At 44.8% G+C, this 17,504-nt stretch overlaps 1 protein-coding gene across 2 annotated transcripts in view; it reads right to left on the reverse strand.

The window, feature by feature from the left end:
- The window catches only part of rnls (renalase, FAD-dependent amine oxidase), a 33,448-nt gene extending 18,407 nt beyond the window's left edge, over positions 1-15,041 (reverse strand). For both annotated transcript variants that reach the window (XM_056297538.1, XM_056297537.1), the window contains exons 1-3: positions 14,826-15,041; positions 11,151-11,256; positions 10,063-10,205 (exon numbers count right to left, since the gene is read on the reverse strand). In XM_056297538.1, coding sequence (XP_056153513.1) covers positions 10,063-10,205; positions 11,151-11,256; positions 14,826-14,943 — 367 coding nt within the window. In that variant the 5' untranslated portion in view covers positions 14,944-15,041. The remainder of the gene's footprint in view (positions 1-10,062; positions 10,206-11,150; positions 11,257-14,825) is intronic.
- Between the last annotated feature and the right edge of the window lie 2,463 nt (positions 15,042-17,504).

Raw genomic sequence — 17,504 nt, forward strand, 5'->3', positions numbered from 1 at the left:
TCTTTACTCTGGTAGTTCCTAAGAAAGAACCTGATGACTTGGCTCACAGCCTACTTCCTAGTCATAAGCATTCTGTATGCTGACTTTATGTCTGCGTGTGCATAGACAGTTGTAAGCAAGCCTGGACATCTCTGGTAAAAATTACATGTTTTGCTTAACACGGGAGAAATAAACACAAACTGCACAGTACAAACTTAAACTTGACATTTCTGCAAAAGTTGGCAGTCGCAGTTCTGCAAAAGGAAAATTTCTACAATGGTTTTGTGTATGTGCAATCAGTACTGATGAGTAATGTAGTGGATTGAAGGAATAAAATCCTCATTGGGTACTATATTGATGAAATGAAAGCCACTTTAATTTGTCATTGTAGGTTACAACGAAATTTGTTTTCTGTATTTAACACATCCTGTTGTATAGGAGCAGTAAGCCAGCCACTGAGGATGCACAAGCCGGTGCATTCTTACTGTCAGTCCCAAGCCCGGATAAATGGGGAGGGTTGCGTCAGGAAGGGCATACAGCATAAAACGTCTGCCAAATCAAATATGCAGATCAAAAATCAGATTTCCATACCGGTTAGGTCGAGGCCCGGGTTACCAATGACTGCCACTGGTACTGTTGGCCAGCAGGGTGCCGGTGGAAACTACGCTACTGTTGGGCGAAGGAGAAGGCATGTCCAGAGGCAGTGAGAGAGGAGGAAGCGTAGGAGTGTGGAGGTAAGAGTCGGAATTTTGAATGTTGGCACAAGACTGGTAAAGGGAGAGAGCTGGCTGATATGAAGGAAAGAAGGAAGGTAGATATACTGTGTGCAAGAGACCAGGTGGAAGGAGAATAAGGCCAGGAGCATCGGAGGTGGGTTCAAACTCTTCTGCCATGGTGCGGATGGGAGGAGAAATGGGGTAGGGGTAATTCTGAAGGAAGAGTATGTCAAGAGTGTGTTGGAGGTGAAGAAAGTGTCAGACAGAATGATGAGTATGAAGCTGGAAATCAAAGGTGTGATGATGAATGTTATCAGCGCATATGCCCCGCAAGTTAGGTGTGAGGTGGAAGAGAAAGAAGAATTCTGGAGTGAGTTGGATGACGTGGTGGAGGGGTACCCAAGGAGGAGAGAGTGGTGATTGGAGCGGACTTCAATAGGCATGTTGGTGAAGGGAAAAGGGGTGGTGAGGAGGTGATAGGTAGGTATGGTGTCAAGGAGAGGAATGTGGAAGGACAGATGGTGGTGGATTTTGTGAAAAGGATGGAAATGGCTGTGGTGAATACATATTTCAAGAAGAAAAACACAGGGTGACGTACAAGAGTGGAGGAAAGTGCACACAGGTGGACTATATCTTATGCAGGAGGCATGATCTGAAAGGGATTGGAGACTACAAGGTGGTGACGGGAGAACGTAGCTAGGCAGCATCGGTTGGTGGTCTGCAGGATCACTTTGGAGACCAAGAAGAGGAAGAGAGTGAAGACAGAGCCAAGAATCAAATGGTGGAATATGAAGAAGGAAGACTGTTGTGTGGAGTTCAGGGAGGAGTTAAGACAGGCACTGGGTGGTAATGAAGAGTTGCAGGATGGCTGGGCAACTACTGCAGAAATAGTGAGGGAGACAGCTAGGAAGGTGCTTGGTGTGTGTGATCTGAACAGAGGAAGAAAAATGTGGAGACTTGGTGGTAGAATGAGAAAGTACAGAAAAGTATATAGAAGAGGTTGGCAAAGAAGAAGTGGGATAGGGAGAGAGATGAAGAAAGTAGACAGGAGTCCAAGGAGATGTTGCGTGAAGCGAAGAGAAAGGTGGGAAGGTAAAGGAAAGACATATGGTGAGTTGTATGAGAGGTTGGACACTAAGGAAGGAGAAAAGGATTTGTACTGATTGGCACATCCTTCCCAGCTTAGGGACCAAGCACGGAAGGATGTGCAACAAGTTAGGGCGATGAAGGATAGAGATGGAAATATGCTGACAAGCAAGGAGAGTGTGCTGAGAAGGTGGAAGGAATACTTTGAGGGGCTGATGAATGAAGAAAATGAGAGAGAGATGGTTGGATGATATGGGGATAGTGAATCAGGAAGTGGGGTGGATTAGCAAGTGAGGGCAGCTATGAAGATGATGAAGAGTGGAAAGGCTGTTGGTCCAGATGACATACCTGTGGAGGCATGGAGATGTTTAGGAGAGATGGCAGTGGAGGTTTTAACTAGATGGTTTAACACAATCTTGAACAGTGAGAGGATGCCAGAGTGGAGAAGAAGCATACTGGTACCGATTTTCAAGAATAAGGGTGATGTGCAGAGCTGTAGCAACTACAGAGGTATAAAGTTGATCAGTCACAACATGAAGATATCCATACATCCATCCATTATCGGAACCGCTTATCCTGCTCTCAGGGTCGCGGGGATGCTGGAGCCTAGCCCAGCAGTCACTGGACGGCAGACGGGGAGACACCTTGGACAGGCCGCCAGATCATCACAGGGTCAACACACACACACACACACACACACACACACACACACACACACACACACACACACACACACACACCTAGGGACAATTTAATATGGCTGATTCACCTGACCTACATGTCTTAGTATGAAGATATGGGAAAGAGTAATAGAAGCTAGGTTAAGAGGAGAGGTGATGATCAGCAAGCAGCAGTATGGTTTCATGCCCCGAAAGACCACCACAGATGGGATGTTTGCTTTGAGAATGTTGATGGAGAAGTATAGAGAAGGCCAGAAGGAGTTGCATTGTGTCTTTGTGGATTTAGAGAAAGCATACGACAGGGTGCCGAGAGAGGAGGTGTGGTATTGTATGAGGAAGTCGGGAGTAGCAGAGAAGTATGTAGGATTGGTGCAGGATACGTATGAGGGCAGTGTGACAGTGGTGAGGTGTGTGGTAGGAATGACAGATGGGTTCAAGGTGGAGATGGGATTACATCAAGGATCGGTTCTAAGCCCTTTCTTGTTTGCAATAGTGATGGACAAGTTGATGGGCGAGATCAGGTAGGAGTGTCCGTGGACTATGATGTTTGCGGATGACATTGTGATCTGTGGCGAGAGTAGGGAGCAGGTTGAGGAGAGCCTTGAGAGGTGGAGGTATGCACTGGAGAGAAGAGGGATGAAAGTCAGTGGGAACAAGATAGAATACATGTGCGTGAACGAGAGGGAGGACAGCGGAATGGGGAGGACGCAAGGAGTAGAGGTGACAAAGGTGGATGAGTTTAAATACTTGAGGTCGGGGCGTCTAGGTAGCGTAGTGGTCTATTCCATTGCCTACCAACATGGGGATCTCCTGCTCGAATTCCCATCCCACTTGGTCGAGCATCCTTACAGACACAATCGGACGTGTCTGCGAGTGGGAAGCCACATGTGGGTATGTGTCCTGGTTGCTGCATTAGCGTCTTCTCTCTCTCTCATTGGCGCTACGTCCCCCTGTCGAAACTCCTCACTGTCAGGTGAAAAGAACCCCACATGTATCAGAGGAGGCATGTGGTAATCTGTAGCTCTCCCCAGAATGGTAGAAGGAGTGGAACAGCCACCAGGATGGCTCAGAAAAGTGGGGTAATTAGCCAAGTGCAATTGACAATTGGGGAGAAAAAGAGGGGAAAAAAACCCCAAAACAAAAACATGGGGTGAACTGTTCAAAGTAACAGGAGTGCAGAAGGGAGGTGAAGAAGAGTGCAGGCAGGGTGGAGTGGGTGGAGAAGAGTATCAGGAGTGATTTGTGACAGAAGGGTACAAGCAAGAATTAAAGGGAAGGCTTATAAGATGGTAGTGAGACCATCTATGCAAGCCATCTATGCAAAACTGGAAAAACCATCCCTCAACAGAGGAGGAGGTCTGCAACACCACCTATCTCCCACTTACAATGCTGTCCTTTCATCTCTACCCAGGAGACTCAAAAGCTTAGCCTCCAAGAACAACAGTCGGTCACTAACGGCTCCAACGACTCATGACCACTGAATGGAGCACTAACGAAGTCGAAACTAACACCTCCAACAACTGTCGTTGCTAAACATCGGAACACAAAAGAGCCATGGACATCAATAGCTCTGATAATGACTCCAAAGAGGCTAAACATCAGAGTCTCATCACCAGCCAGTCAGACTAGCTTGGTCTAGTCAGAAAGGCACGAACTGATGAAGCCTCTTGGATGAGAGGCGAAACGTCTTCACGGATATATACCAAGTCCAGTTGCACTTGATTCAATTCCTTTGGATAACCATGACCTGGATGAATGAGAACATTCACAGACATAGTGAGACCAGCTATGTTATATGGTTTGGAGACAGTGGCACAAAAAGACAGGAGGTGGAGCTGGAGGTGGCAGGGTTGATGATGCTAAGATTTTCAGTGAGAGTGACGAAGAAAGAACTAGTATATTAGAGGGACAGCTCAGGTTGACAAAGCAAGAGAGCCAAGATTAAGATGGTTTGGACACGTGTGGAGGAGAGATGCTGGGTATATTGGGAGAAGGATGCTGAATATGGAGCTGCCAGGGAAGAGGAAAAGAGGAAGACCAGAGGGGTTTATGGATGTGATGAGGGAGGACATGCAGGTGTTTGGCGTGACAGAGCAAGATGCAGAGGACATGGAAATGGATGATCTGCTGTGGCAACCCCTAATGGGAGCAGCTGGAAGTAGTAGCAGTAGCAGTATTGTATAGGAGCAGTGGGCGGAAAAACTCCAGTTTCCTATTGGTTTGGTCAGGGGCACAGACCGGAGTATTAACTCTAACATGCATGTCTTTTTGATGGTGGGAGGAAACTGCAGCACGCGGCGGAAACCAACACAGACATGCAACAACAGAACATGCCAGCCAGAAATGACCTGGGACGGCCTGGGGTTCGAACCCAGTACTTCCTTGCTGTGAGGCAACAGTGCTAACCACTGGGCCACCGTGCCGCCGATGAGAAATGATGAAGAAATCAGTGTTTTCCTGCTCACAGAGTCATTCTCAAAGTGCCTACAGGTACCAGAATGCATTGCACTCTAGCTTCTCTATTGTCGTCCATAAAATCCTTTGTGCTAGTGTTGTAGAACATCATTTCCACCATCGGAAACGTAGCTTTGCCAAGAGAACGAGGATGTGTTTTTGTGAAGGGCGTCTCTAGTATAGATTAGCATATTAGAAACCCTTCTAGGCTGTTAGTTTTTTCATCTGCCAGCTGACATCATGAAATCTCAGTTGGAGGACAGAAAAAAAAAAAGTGTCACTGCCGCCTCAGAGATGCAGAAACGATCAGGACCAGCTGCAGGGTTTTTTCTTTAATGTGCTCTCCTTGTGGCAGACAGACACTCCTTGTGGCAGACAGACACAGAGATAAGGTTGAAAATTGGAAAATTTTCCTTTTAATGCATGATGACCTTTTTACTGGACACAACAGTCTGATGCAAAAAAAGTAATGTGGCATGAGCAATCGTTCGAGTACCCTGGTGGTTGGTACGTAGTAACAGCAGAGACCCTCAGTTCAATCCACTGCTGGTTAATGGAGATAATTGCTAGAAAATAACTGTCACTGTCAATATTAGAGATCTTCGAGCAACGAACTATTGCTGCATTTATAACGCGATATGCCTTCATTTGTAAATGCATATCTATTTTTTTTATTCTCCCCAATTGTTCCTGGCCAATCACCCCACTCCCCGAACTGTCCCGGTCGCTGCTCCACCCCCTCTGCCGATCCGGGGAGGGCTGCAGACTACCACATGCCTCCTCCCATACATGTGGAGTCGCCAGCCGCTTCTTTTCACCTGACAGTGAGGAGTTTCACCAGGGGAACGCAGAACGTAGGAGGATCACACTATTCCCCCCAGTTCCCCCTACCCCCCGAACAGGTGCCCCAAGCGACCAGAGGAGGCGCTAGTGCAGTGACCAGGACACATACCCACATCCGGCTTCCCACCTGCGGACACGGCCAATTGTGCCTGTAGGGACGCTCGACCAAGCCGGGGGTAACATGAAGATTCGAACCGGTGATCCCCGTGTTGGTAGGCAACGGAATAGACCACCACGCTACCCAGACGCCCTGCAGATCTATTTTCTGAAATACAATCCTTGCTTGTGATATGACCATAGCCTCAAAGCAATACCTCTTGCTTTGAGGATATGCAACATCGACTGGTTAGCTGGTTCACAAATAACATAAATAATAACTGGCCAGATAAGAAGGTATCGCTGTCAGTCTGACGAGAGATTTCCAACAGCTAGCCTTGTTGGCTCATGGCATAGATAGGTTCACTGTTTTTCAATCCAAAGCAATGTCCTTTATCTATCCTTCATTTAGCAAAGCAATAAGGCTCTCTGGTTTAGGAAACTTACCATCAAAACAACTGTTGTCCATCAACCATAAATCAAGCTTTACTGTGACAAAAAGGAGACCTCGTGAATATTCACAAGATGTTTTCCATATCTTGAGAGAATAAGCTATTTGTACCTAAATGGTGCACAAATTCAAGTAATGAAATGCAGAGAAAATGTTATTTTTAAACCAGCCGTCTATAGGGGTCCGCAGCGGTGTAGCGGTCTAAGCATCGGCTTTGTGTCGACGCAGTTGCCCACTGGGGACTGGGGTTCACACCCCGGTCTCGTCAGATCCGCCTATGGCCGGATTCGATGAAGCAGCAATAATTGGCAACGCTGACTTCAGGAGGGGGGCGGAGTCGGCTTGTGTTCGTCACATGGATGCGTCTCTGCATGTGTGAGGAAAAAGCAGTGGTTCGGCCTGGATTCGCCTCGCCACTTCCGTGACGAGGCGTCTCCTTCAAGACTGCCGGCCGGAGAGATGCAGTACGAGGGGGAGTGTTTGAACTAAAATAGGGATTGATTGGCTACTAAGTTGGGAGAAATCAGCTATAAATTTAGAAAAAAAAACCCAGCTGTCTATGCATGACGCTGAATTTCCAACTAAAAATATATATTAACTCATTTAGAGGCAATTTTGTGGAAACGTCTCATTGACTTTCGTTCATTTTGGCGTTTCTGCTATCTACCGCCATCTGCTGGTACAACAAGACATCATTATTCTCTATGCTGGGCAAAGGACCTCTGGTAACTCCACTTCAGGCAGAAATCACAGCTTCCGGGCGTCTGGGTGGCGTGGCGGTCTATTCTGTTGCCTACCAACATGGGGATCGCCGGTTCGAATCCCCGTGTTACCTCCGGCTTGGCCGGGCGTCCCTACAAAAACAATTGGCTGCATCTGCGGGTGGGAAGCCGGATGTGGGTATGTGTCCTGGTCGCTGCACTAGCGCCTCCTCTGGTCGGTTGGGGTGCCTTTTCGGGGGTGGGGACTAGGGGGAATAGTGTGATCCTCCCACGCGCTACATCCCCCTGGTGAAACTCCTCACTGCCAGGGGAAAAGAAGCGGCTGGAGACTACACATGTATCGGAGGAGGCATGTGGTGGTCTGCAGCCGTCTCCGGATTGGCAGAGGGGGTGGAGCAACGACCAGGATGGCTCGGAAGAGTGGGTTAATTGGCCAAATGCAATTGGGGGAGAAAAAGGGGGAAAATCCCCCCTCCCCCCCCAAAAAAAAAGAAATAGAAAAAAGAAATCACAGTTTCCTAACATTTCTTGTAGCTGGCCAGGACTCTTTCTATTCTTGCTTTAGGATTTGTCCTACTCTTCCCTGCAGAGCTAGTTCAGAAATATTCCTATTACTTTGTCTTCTTTCAGCTTCTTCCCTGTTTCTCAGGGGTCACCAGAGTGGATTTTACAGTGTCCATCGGTACCCTGTGAGGCACAGCACCAATGGCAGCTGTTGGTGCTGTGCCCTATTCCTGTAATTGAGATTTCCCCAGAGAGGTTTAATAAAATTTGGGTCTAGGTACTGTGAAGGCCATTCAAAAAACAACCTTTTGATCCATAACTGTTTTGTAAGTATTTGATTGTTGATTTCCAGGTAAGATTAAGACTAATGTCTTGCTGAAATAGTCAAACCTCTTCTCAGAATCTTAGTCATCACTGACCTGAGGACAATAGAGGCTGTTGATATTTAGTTGAATCCATTCTTCCTCCCACACCAATACTTCCTGTACCACTGGCTGCCTCGCAACCAAGAATCATAACAGATTTACCCCCATGCTTTACAGCTGGAAGGTATTTTTTCCTTCCAGTGCTTCATCTGTTTTTCCTACACAAATCTTATTTTTGTGGCCAATAAGGTCAACTTTTGTTTCACCAGTCAACATAATTTTGCTCCAAAAACGTTCTGGGTTATCAAAGTGTTATTTTGCATATTTTAAACATTGACTTTTGTGATGAGACCAGAGATAAGTTGTCCTTCTGGTAACTCTTTCCCCCAGATCATTTGTGTGTAAGCAGCACCATGGTGTGGACTGCTGCGTCACTGCTTCCATGTCTTTGAACCCTTCCCATGGTCCTTTGTATTCATGCCATGCATATCTGACCAGTCTGTGAGCAGTTGTATTGTATATATTTCTAGGTCTTCCACGTTCAGCTGTGATTAAAACAGTCCTCCTTAAATTCCATGTCCGACGATGTTTCTGGCATTGGAAATTCAAAGCTGGAAGCACTGATAAAGCTTCTTTTGACTAGTCTTTCCCTGCTTGGTAGTAGTCAGTTATCTTTATTTAGAAGTGCTCCTGAAAGACAGCCTGTGGTTGTTGAAGAGTCCTAATCACATTTTGGGAGGTTGGAAGTTCTCCAAGTATTTATTAAACTTTATAGTTGCCTTCAGTTAAGAAGGAATCTTAACTGGTAACAGGAAACATTGGGAAGCTGTAATTTCTGCCAAAGGTGGTGTTACTAAGTGCTGAGCAACCGTGTTTCCTAGCTTTTGCACATATCACATTTACTTTCACTTTTCTATAGGATTTTCTCCCCAGTTGTATCCGACCAATTACCCCACGCTTCCGAGCCGTCCCGGTCACTGCTCCACCCCCTCTGCCGATCCGGGCTGGGCTGCAAACTACCACATGCCTCCTTCGATACATGTGGAGTTGCCAGCCGCTTCCTTCCACCTGACAGTGAGGAGTTCACCAGGGGGATGTCACACGTGGGAGGATCACGCTATTCCCCCCAGTTCCCCCTCCCCCCTGCAAAGGTGCCCCAACCAGCGAGAGGAGGCACTAGTGCAGCGATCAGGACACATACCCATATTTGGCTTCCCACCCTCAGACACAGCCAATTGGGTCTTTAGGGGCGCCCGACCAAGCCAGAGGTAACACAGGATTCAAACCGGTGATCCCCATGTTGGTAAGCAAAAGAATAGACTGCTACGCTACCCGGACACCCCTACTTTAAGTTTTCTTAATCTGCAAAACCTTCATTAATCTACAAACATTTAGACAAACATGCAATTTGACCGGGGAAGCCAAGATGTTTGCACACAACAGCAGGTGAAGAAAGATACAGAAACAGGGTGGTGTTTGCTGAGAAAGTGTTATTTGGTGGAGGCAATTCTGAGGCTCAACCATTTGCAACACAGGCTCAGACCTAAGTGCAAGGACCAAATCTGGTTCTGGCTGATGACCAGTGCTGCACGCCATTCCCTCTCTTCATCATCCTTTCATATGAAGCAAGCATCAGATGAAAAAAAGCCTGATAAAATGAGACAGTCCTTTCTAACATAGAGACTAGGTGTGTGGATGCAGCTTTCTTATGAGCGACATGAACACATATACCCAGCATACACCTTTATATGCTGGGTGAAAACTACTGACTGAGGACATTTTCAGAAGTGTAACAACCCTGAAAATTAACTCAGCAAAAAATCCAAAGTCAGAAAGTAAACCGGAGAGGAGTACGAGCAAAATAAAACAAGATACTGAATTATTTGTAGCTGGACAGATCAAAAAATTAGGAGGTGTAGATGTGCAGAACAAAAATAATTACATGGCCAGACAAGCAAAAATAAAGATAGACAGACAGTAGGGACAGAAAGACAGAGATGGATAGATAGACAGACAGACAGACAGACAGATAGACAGATAGATAGATAGATAGATAGATAGATAGATAGATAGATAGATAGATAGATAGATAGATAGATAGATAGATAGATAGATAGATAGATAGATAGATAGATAGATAGATAGATAGATAGATAGATAGATTACCTGACTCTTTGAGGAAGTGTTTTACAATGGAAGACATGCCCAGCGGCGTGACATAGTTGATGGTACCAGCTTTATCCAACATGCCCTCTACTGGAGCATCCAGAGGTTCCAATACACCATGGGCTAACAGTTCTTCATAGAAGCTATAGAGAGAGAGAGAGAGAGAGAGAGAGAGAGAGAGAGAGAGAGAGAGAGAGAGAGAGAGAGAGAGAGAGAGAGAGAGAGAGAGAGAGAGAGAGAGAGAGAGAGAGAGAGAGAGAGAGAGAGAGAGAGAGAGAGAGAGAGAGAGATTTACAAAACCCTTTATTAAGCACTACAAGGACATCAACTACAATAGTGCAGGTGAAGAAACATAAGCCAACAACACAGCCAGGACTTTCCCTCGTCACATCCATTAGAAAAAGAAGACCAGCTCTTCATCATCTCCCACTGAGCACAATACTCCCCCCTACTGCCCATTTCAGGCTGAAAGCCTCCAGATTGTCTACCGGTTTGTAGTGGGCATGCTCCACTCTGAGCCGAACCTGCGCAGGGTCCTCCACACTGATAACTACACCCCTCTCAGTCATCTCACTGACATGACACTCCTTCAAAAACACCACCATGGCCTTGTTCATCCTGGAAGCAAACAGTAGACTGCCATGACTAACTCGCTCTCCTACGGCCAACAAAGCCTCTTCCATCGTCACACTGGGGTCCGGCAGGACTATCCGGATCCTGTGACGAATGGACGGAAGTGGCATCTCGGAGGACGCCTTTCCTCCTGAAAACCACCCGACAAAACCACTAAACACTCAGTAAAAAGGATTAAGAAAGCTTACCTGATCATGCATGTAGGACAGATGAAGAATACAGGGGAAAATCCCCCCAAAAAAGGGCAGCAAACAACTCAAACTCCCCGCCAATCCCACATCCACCACCCTCACTCACGCTCACACACCCAGCCTCCCAGCATGCAGTGCAGAGAGAGAGAGAGGGAGAATGAGAGAAGGCTTATATAGATGAAATATGTAAACAAACAGATACAGAAAAGGGGTGGGCCAGGCGCCTCTCATTGAATTTATAGGGAAACACACAAACATGCTTACCTGCGATGCGACTGTGCGTAGTACGAAGAGGCTGAGATGTACTGCGCTCCCAGATCAACTAAACTGGAGGCATTATCTGGATTTCTACTGGTAGACATCCTACCACCTGCAGGAAGAGAGAGAAAGAGGGGTACACATGTACAGGTAAATGGAGAAAACGTGGGAGAGAAAAGGAGAGAGGGGGATAAAGAGTGGTTGAGAGAGAGGCTGATGATACTATAAACACATAGGCAGAGAGGTGAAAACACACACTGCAAAAATAAATTCCAACGGCTATAAATACAGTTTCATCTGAAACCTTCAACTACATGCTGGACTAAAGTCAAAAAGTCCCAATGCAAACTTACAGTATAAACGCTACAGCAACTGCCGTAGATGCAAGTTAGGCCTCCTTTACTTTTGCTGGTGCAGTGGCAGCTGGTGCTAAAACTTTTTTTGGGGGGGGGGCAATTTGCCTTGGCACAGCACACCTGACAGCTGCTTTAATGTCCACACAGTCACAGAGTTATTAAGAAGGACAATGTAGCCTATAGATTTTATCAGGGTTCGTAGACAGTGGATGATTGACAGTCGAGACGAGGCGTGGTGGTGGGTGTGAACATGATTGACAGCCACGAGAATTGTCCAATCACATTAGATCAAAAAAACATTAAAACAATACCAATTCGCTGCCAATAAAAGTGGGAGTGTCTGGACTGCACCCCCTGGAAAATCTGAAGAAACCAATCAGACAGCAGCCTCAGGTCACCTGCTCGCCACAAGTTTGAGGGCTTACATAAGGTATGGTTTGCCGGGGCCCCTCACCCGGGAAGTATATGTATTCAGACAGAAATCAACCAAATACCATTTGAAACCAATATTTAATGCTGCTGACAGGCGCTCACAGACTGAAAAACACTTTTATTTCATAATTATTTACATACTACAACTAAATTATATTTAACATGTTTAAGTAGATTTTCATTTCTTGATGTTTTTTCATCAATATATTTATTAAATATATATATATATAACATACCCACATTCTTCATACATGAAAATTATGTCTGCATACAAATGTATGCGTCTCTTTAAATGCATTTCTATACATATCCACACATATACAACAACAACAAAAACAAATAAAGATAATACTAAAAAGGCACGTTCAATGAAGGCACTGGAGTATTAGAGTCCATCCAAATTTTACATTACTTTCATCCAAGCAAGTAGCTTAGATGACCATATTTTTGCAGAGGGTGCTGTTGCCCTACCCCAGACTCGTCCATTAAGTGAGATAAATCGTTGTTCTTTATATAATGTATAAATCGGCCCCACACTGTCTGAAACATCTCTTGTTTATTTTTAAGAGTGTGTGTGATTCTTTCAAAAGGTAAACATAAAGATAGTTCCTTAAGCCACTGTGCAATACTTGGACTGTCCATCTTTTTCCATGTTAGAGCAACCACTCTTTTGCTTGTAAGAAACACATTTTTATAAAGATTTGTTCACTATGTTTTATATTATGCCCATCTGGATAGAGGCCGAGTAAAAAAAAAAAAAAAACTTTGGCTCCAACTGTAATTTAATCAATAAAATCTCTTGCACAGTCTAAAATTTTCCCAAAATTCCCTTATTTTGGGACACTGCCAGAAATAATGGAGCGGTGTACCCTTATCTTCACCACATCTAGTGCATAGGTCTGGAATGTTAGTATTAAATGTATTAAGTTTTTCTGGTGTAATATACACTCTCATTAGCCAATTGTATTGCAGGAGTTTTAACCGTGTATTAGCTGTCTGTGTTTGGGCGACCTCACATACCTTGCGCCATTGTCCCGGTGTCAGTTCTTCCTGTAAGTAAGTCAGCTTTCCATGCGTTAAGTTTAGAGTCTGGGCATTCTGAAGGATATGCTAACAACAAGTCATAGAGTTCAGATATGAGACCCTTCCCAACGGGGTTTGTGATGAGAACTTTCTCCAATAAAGACAAAGGAGGGACCCCCATGAATTGATTTTGATTAGCTCCAATAAAGCTCCTGAGCTGTAAATATTTGAAAAAGTGCTTACGAGGGATATTATGTTTAATGACAAGTTCTTCAAACATGAAAAGACCCCCATCCCGAGCGCCAAAGATATCTTTCAACCGTCCTACCCCGCTGTCAGCCCATATTTTAAAGCCCCCTGTCAGCTTTACCTGGCACGAAATTATTATTACCCCAGAATGGACTAAAGCAAGTGAGAGGAGACGTTATTGTCAAGTATTTTTTAACCTCATACCATACACGTATCATGTTTTGACTTTAGGGTTGGGCGTTATCTTTTTGGGGTTATCCGAGTGGACATATGTGGGAGGTGGTAGCTAGAGTATGACTCAATGGAGAGTCTTCTGCTGTGTAGTAAAACATCAATGTCCTTAACTAAGCTGCCCAGTAACACCCAGTCATACCACAGCATGTTGGGACATTGTAACCCTCCTCTATCATAAGGTGAAAATGAAAGAGATAAACGTAGTCTGGGGCGTCTATTATTCAATTAAAAAAAATTAACTAAATAATTTCTTCATTCTAGAAAAGAAGTTTGGTGGAGGTGGCAAAGGGATATTCTGAAACAAGTATAGCAGCCTGGGGAGTATATCTATTGTGAGTATAGTGTAACGTGCATGGATAAGAAGACACGCTGGCCGCTGGCTGGCGAGTCTGACCCTTTAGTCTAACGCAGTGGTTCTCAACCTTTTTGGGGTCCTGGACCCCCTGCGTATTTTTGATCTACCCTGAGGACCCCTCCACCTGATCTTGGGGGAGGGGGGTTGCAATTTGATAGAAACAGTAGAAACTGCATTTTAAATTGCATTATAGCATTTATTCACTCTTTGGGGCAAAAATAAGAGCTTTCAGTTGTAACTTAGATATAGTTAACAAAACAGAATTCTTATGCAGTAACTTTCAGATATATGTAACAAAACAGAATATGTATTCAGTAACTTTCAGATATATGTAACAACAGAATTTTTATGCAGTAACTTTTAACAATGCAAACGGGAGCGAGATCTCTTATTAAAATACAATAAATTACACTTGTGAAACAGATGTAATTAGAGAAAAAAGTCCTGTTACCCTTTATAGTTTAGGTAGATAAAGGTCTCAGTCACATTTGAGTAAAATAATCCTATTTCTATAAATGTCTTAGGATCTTTTTTTAAAAGATATTTTATTTTCACGGACCCCTTGCAATTACACCACGGACCACTAGGGGACTCCCGCTTGCGAAACACTGCTTTAGTCTCGGTTAGCGATGTCTCCTGCGGTGCGGGCGACACGGGTTCGCTTCCCGGCCGCGGCAGTTCCGTTGCTGCGTTGTCCCCCCAAATTCGCTACAATATTCATTCTTCCGATTACGGAAATTGAGAGTTTTGACCATCTTATCAACCGAATTAGAAACAGATGCTATAATAGGGCTGTAGTTGGAATCTACGACACATTTGAAGGGGGGCGGCGCCCTGTACTGGCCAGCCGGCCAGCCAGCCGCCACTGCGTGGTCAGTTACTCTGAACGTAGCAACCGTGTATGGCTACCATGGCTAACGCTGTAGCCTTTACAGTCATCCATTTATTCCAGGCAGGGAAAACTAAACCCACTGTAAAATTCGGCAACATCCGAATCAGCTTTTGCACTTCAAATGTCACCCCAAAACTCACCTGAGCCCCTCGCTTTGTCCCAGACCACTAGTTTCACTTTGTCCGGCATTTCCCTTCTTAACAGACACGCACATAAACTACCCGTCAATCCGGCGCCGACTATTAACACCCGAGCCATTGTTGGACGTTAAACAAAGTAGCGGGATTTTTTAAAAATAAAATGGACGTTCAGCGTTGAAGTTGACAGCATCAGTTGCAAGTCAGCTGTAGGGGAGAGCGTACAGTGTTATGAAACGACGGTAACGGTGGGCCGACCAAAAACTAACACCGGAGTTCAGCCGTGGATGACTTCTTTTTTCTTTTTCTTTTTTTTTTTTTGATGACAACAGCGAGCGGAAAGCAAAACGTCGTGGTTTTCCCCTGGGGGAAAAAAAAGAGAGAGGAAAAAAAACATCCATCATGAGAAACAATTGCTTAATTGTTGCAAAAGTGCAAACAGAGAACGTTTATCGTTAAAAAATTAGAAAAAGAAAAAGAAAAGAGCGTCATAACCGCTGTAACTATTGGCCGACCAAAACTAACACTGGATTTCGGTCGCGCATGACTTTTTTTTGATGACAACGGGGGGGGGGCGGGGTGGAAGTCAAAGCATTGTGGTTTCCCCCCCTGCAAAAAAAGAGGAAAAACATCCAACATAAGAAACAATTGGTCAGTTGTTGTAAAAGTGCAAACAGAGAACACTTATCGTATATATATATATATATATATATATATATATATATTATATATAGAGTATATATAGAGTATATATAGAGTATATATAGAGTATATATATATATATTTCAAGAACAAGGGCGATGTGCAGAACTGTAACAACTACAGAGGTATAAAGTTGATCAGCCACAGCATGAAGATTTGGGAAAGAGTAATAGAAGCTAGGTTAAGAGGAGAGGGGACGATTAACGAGCAGCAGTATGGTTTCATGCCACGAAAGAGCACCACAGATGCGATGTTTGCTTTGAGAATGTTGATTGAGAAGTATAGAGGAGGCCAGAAAGAGTTGCATTGTGTCTGTAGATTTAGAGAGAGCTTATGACAGAGTGCCGAGAGAGGAGGTGTGGTATTGAATGAGGAAGTCAGGAGTTGCAGAGAAGAGTATGTAGGAGTGGTGCAGGATATGTATGAGGGAAGTGTGACAATGGTGAGGTGTGCGGTTGGAATGACAGATGGGTTCAAGGTGGAGGTGGGATTACATCAAGGATCGGCTCTGAACCCTTTCTTGTTTGCAATGGTGATGGACAGGTTGACGGACAAGATCAGGCAGGAGTCTCCATGGACGATGATGTTCGCGGATGATATTGTGATCTGTAGCGAGAGTAGAGGAGAGCCTGGAGAGGTGGAGGTATGCACTGGAGAGAAGAGGAATGAAAGTCAGTAGGAGCAAGACGGAATACTTATGCGTGAACGAGAGAGAGGACAGTGGAATGGTGAGGATGCAAGGAGTGGAGGTGACGAAGGCATTTGAGTTTAAATACTTGGGGTCAACTGTCCAAAGTAACGGGGAGTGCAGTAGAGAGGTGAAGAAGAGAGTGCAGGCAGGTTGGAGTGGGTGGAGAAGTGTGTCAGGAGTGATTTGCGACAGAAGGGTACCAGCAAGAGTTAAAGGGAAAGTTTACAAGATGGTTGTAAGACCAGCTATGTTATATGGTTTGGAGACAGTGGCACTGACGAAAAGACAGGAGGTGGAGCTGGAGGTGGCAGAGTTGAAGATGCTAAGATTTTCATTGGGAGTGATGAAGGAGGACAGGATTAGGAACGATTATATTAGAGGGACCGCTCAGGTTGGACGGTTTGGAGACAAAGCAAGAGAGACAAGATTGAGATGGTTTGGACATGTGTGGAGGAGAGATGCCGGGTATATTGGGAGAAGGATGCTGAATATGGAGCTGCCAGGGAAGAGGAGAAGAGGAAGGCCAAAGAGGAGGTTTATGGATGTGGTGAGGGAAGACATGCAGGTGGCTGGTGTGACAGAGGAAGACGCAGAAGACAGGAAGAAATGGAAACGGATGATCCGCTGTGGCGACCCCTAACGGGAGCAGCCGAAAGTAGTATATATATATATATATATATATATATATATATATATATATATATATATATATATATATATATATATATATATATATATATATATATATATATATATATATCAAAGAAATCCATTTTAAACTTTGGCTGTTGCAGTAAGTACAGTGTTTCTCAACCCAGTCCTCAAGGACCCCCTATCCTGCATATTTTCTTTGCAACCCTGAATAGGTGCCTGTTTGTAGTTATTCAACCAATCAATCAGCAATGAATTTTGTCAGATGTTGCACACCTTGCATAATTAAGTGCTGCGAGATGATTGGCCGAGTAAGTACAAGCAGGGCTACCTATGCAGGGTTACCATGAACATCTGCAGGATAGGGGGGTTCCTTGAGGACTGGGTTGAGAAACACTGCAGTAAGACGTCTCCGAAAATCACTAACCTCTCCAAAAAAAAAACAAAAAGAAAGAAAAAGAAAAGGGGGTGAGATGTTACGAAACGTCTTTGCAGGGTCTCGGGCACAGCTCCAGCAAATGATAAAGGCCGCTGATTGATGGGAGTGGGGTTAAATCCCATTCGTAAACACAGCGTTCCTCTGTTGTTGTTGTTTTTTTATCAGCGTAACTACGTCATAATAAACAAACCCTTTCGAC

This window comes from Lampris incognitus, chromosome 17 (assembly GCF_029633865.1).
Source record: "Lampris incognitus isolate fLamInc1 chromosome 17, fLamInc1.hap2, whole genome shotgun sequence".
NCBI classification, from domain to species: domain Eukaryota; kingdom Metazoa; phylum Chordata; class Actinopteri; order Lampriformes; family Lampridae; genus Lampris; species Lampris incognitus.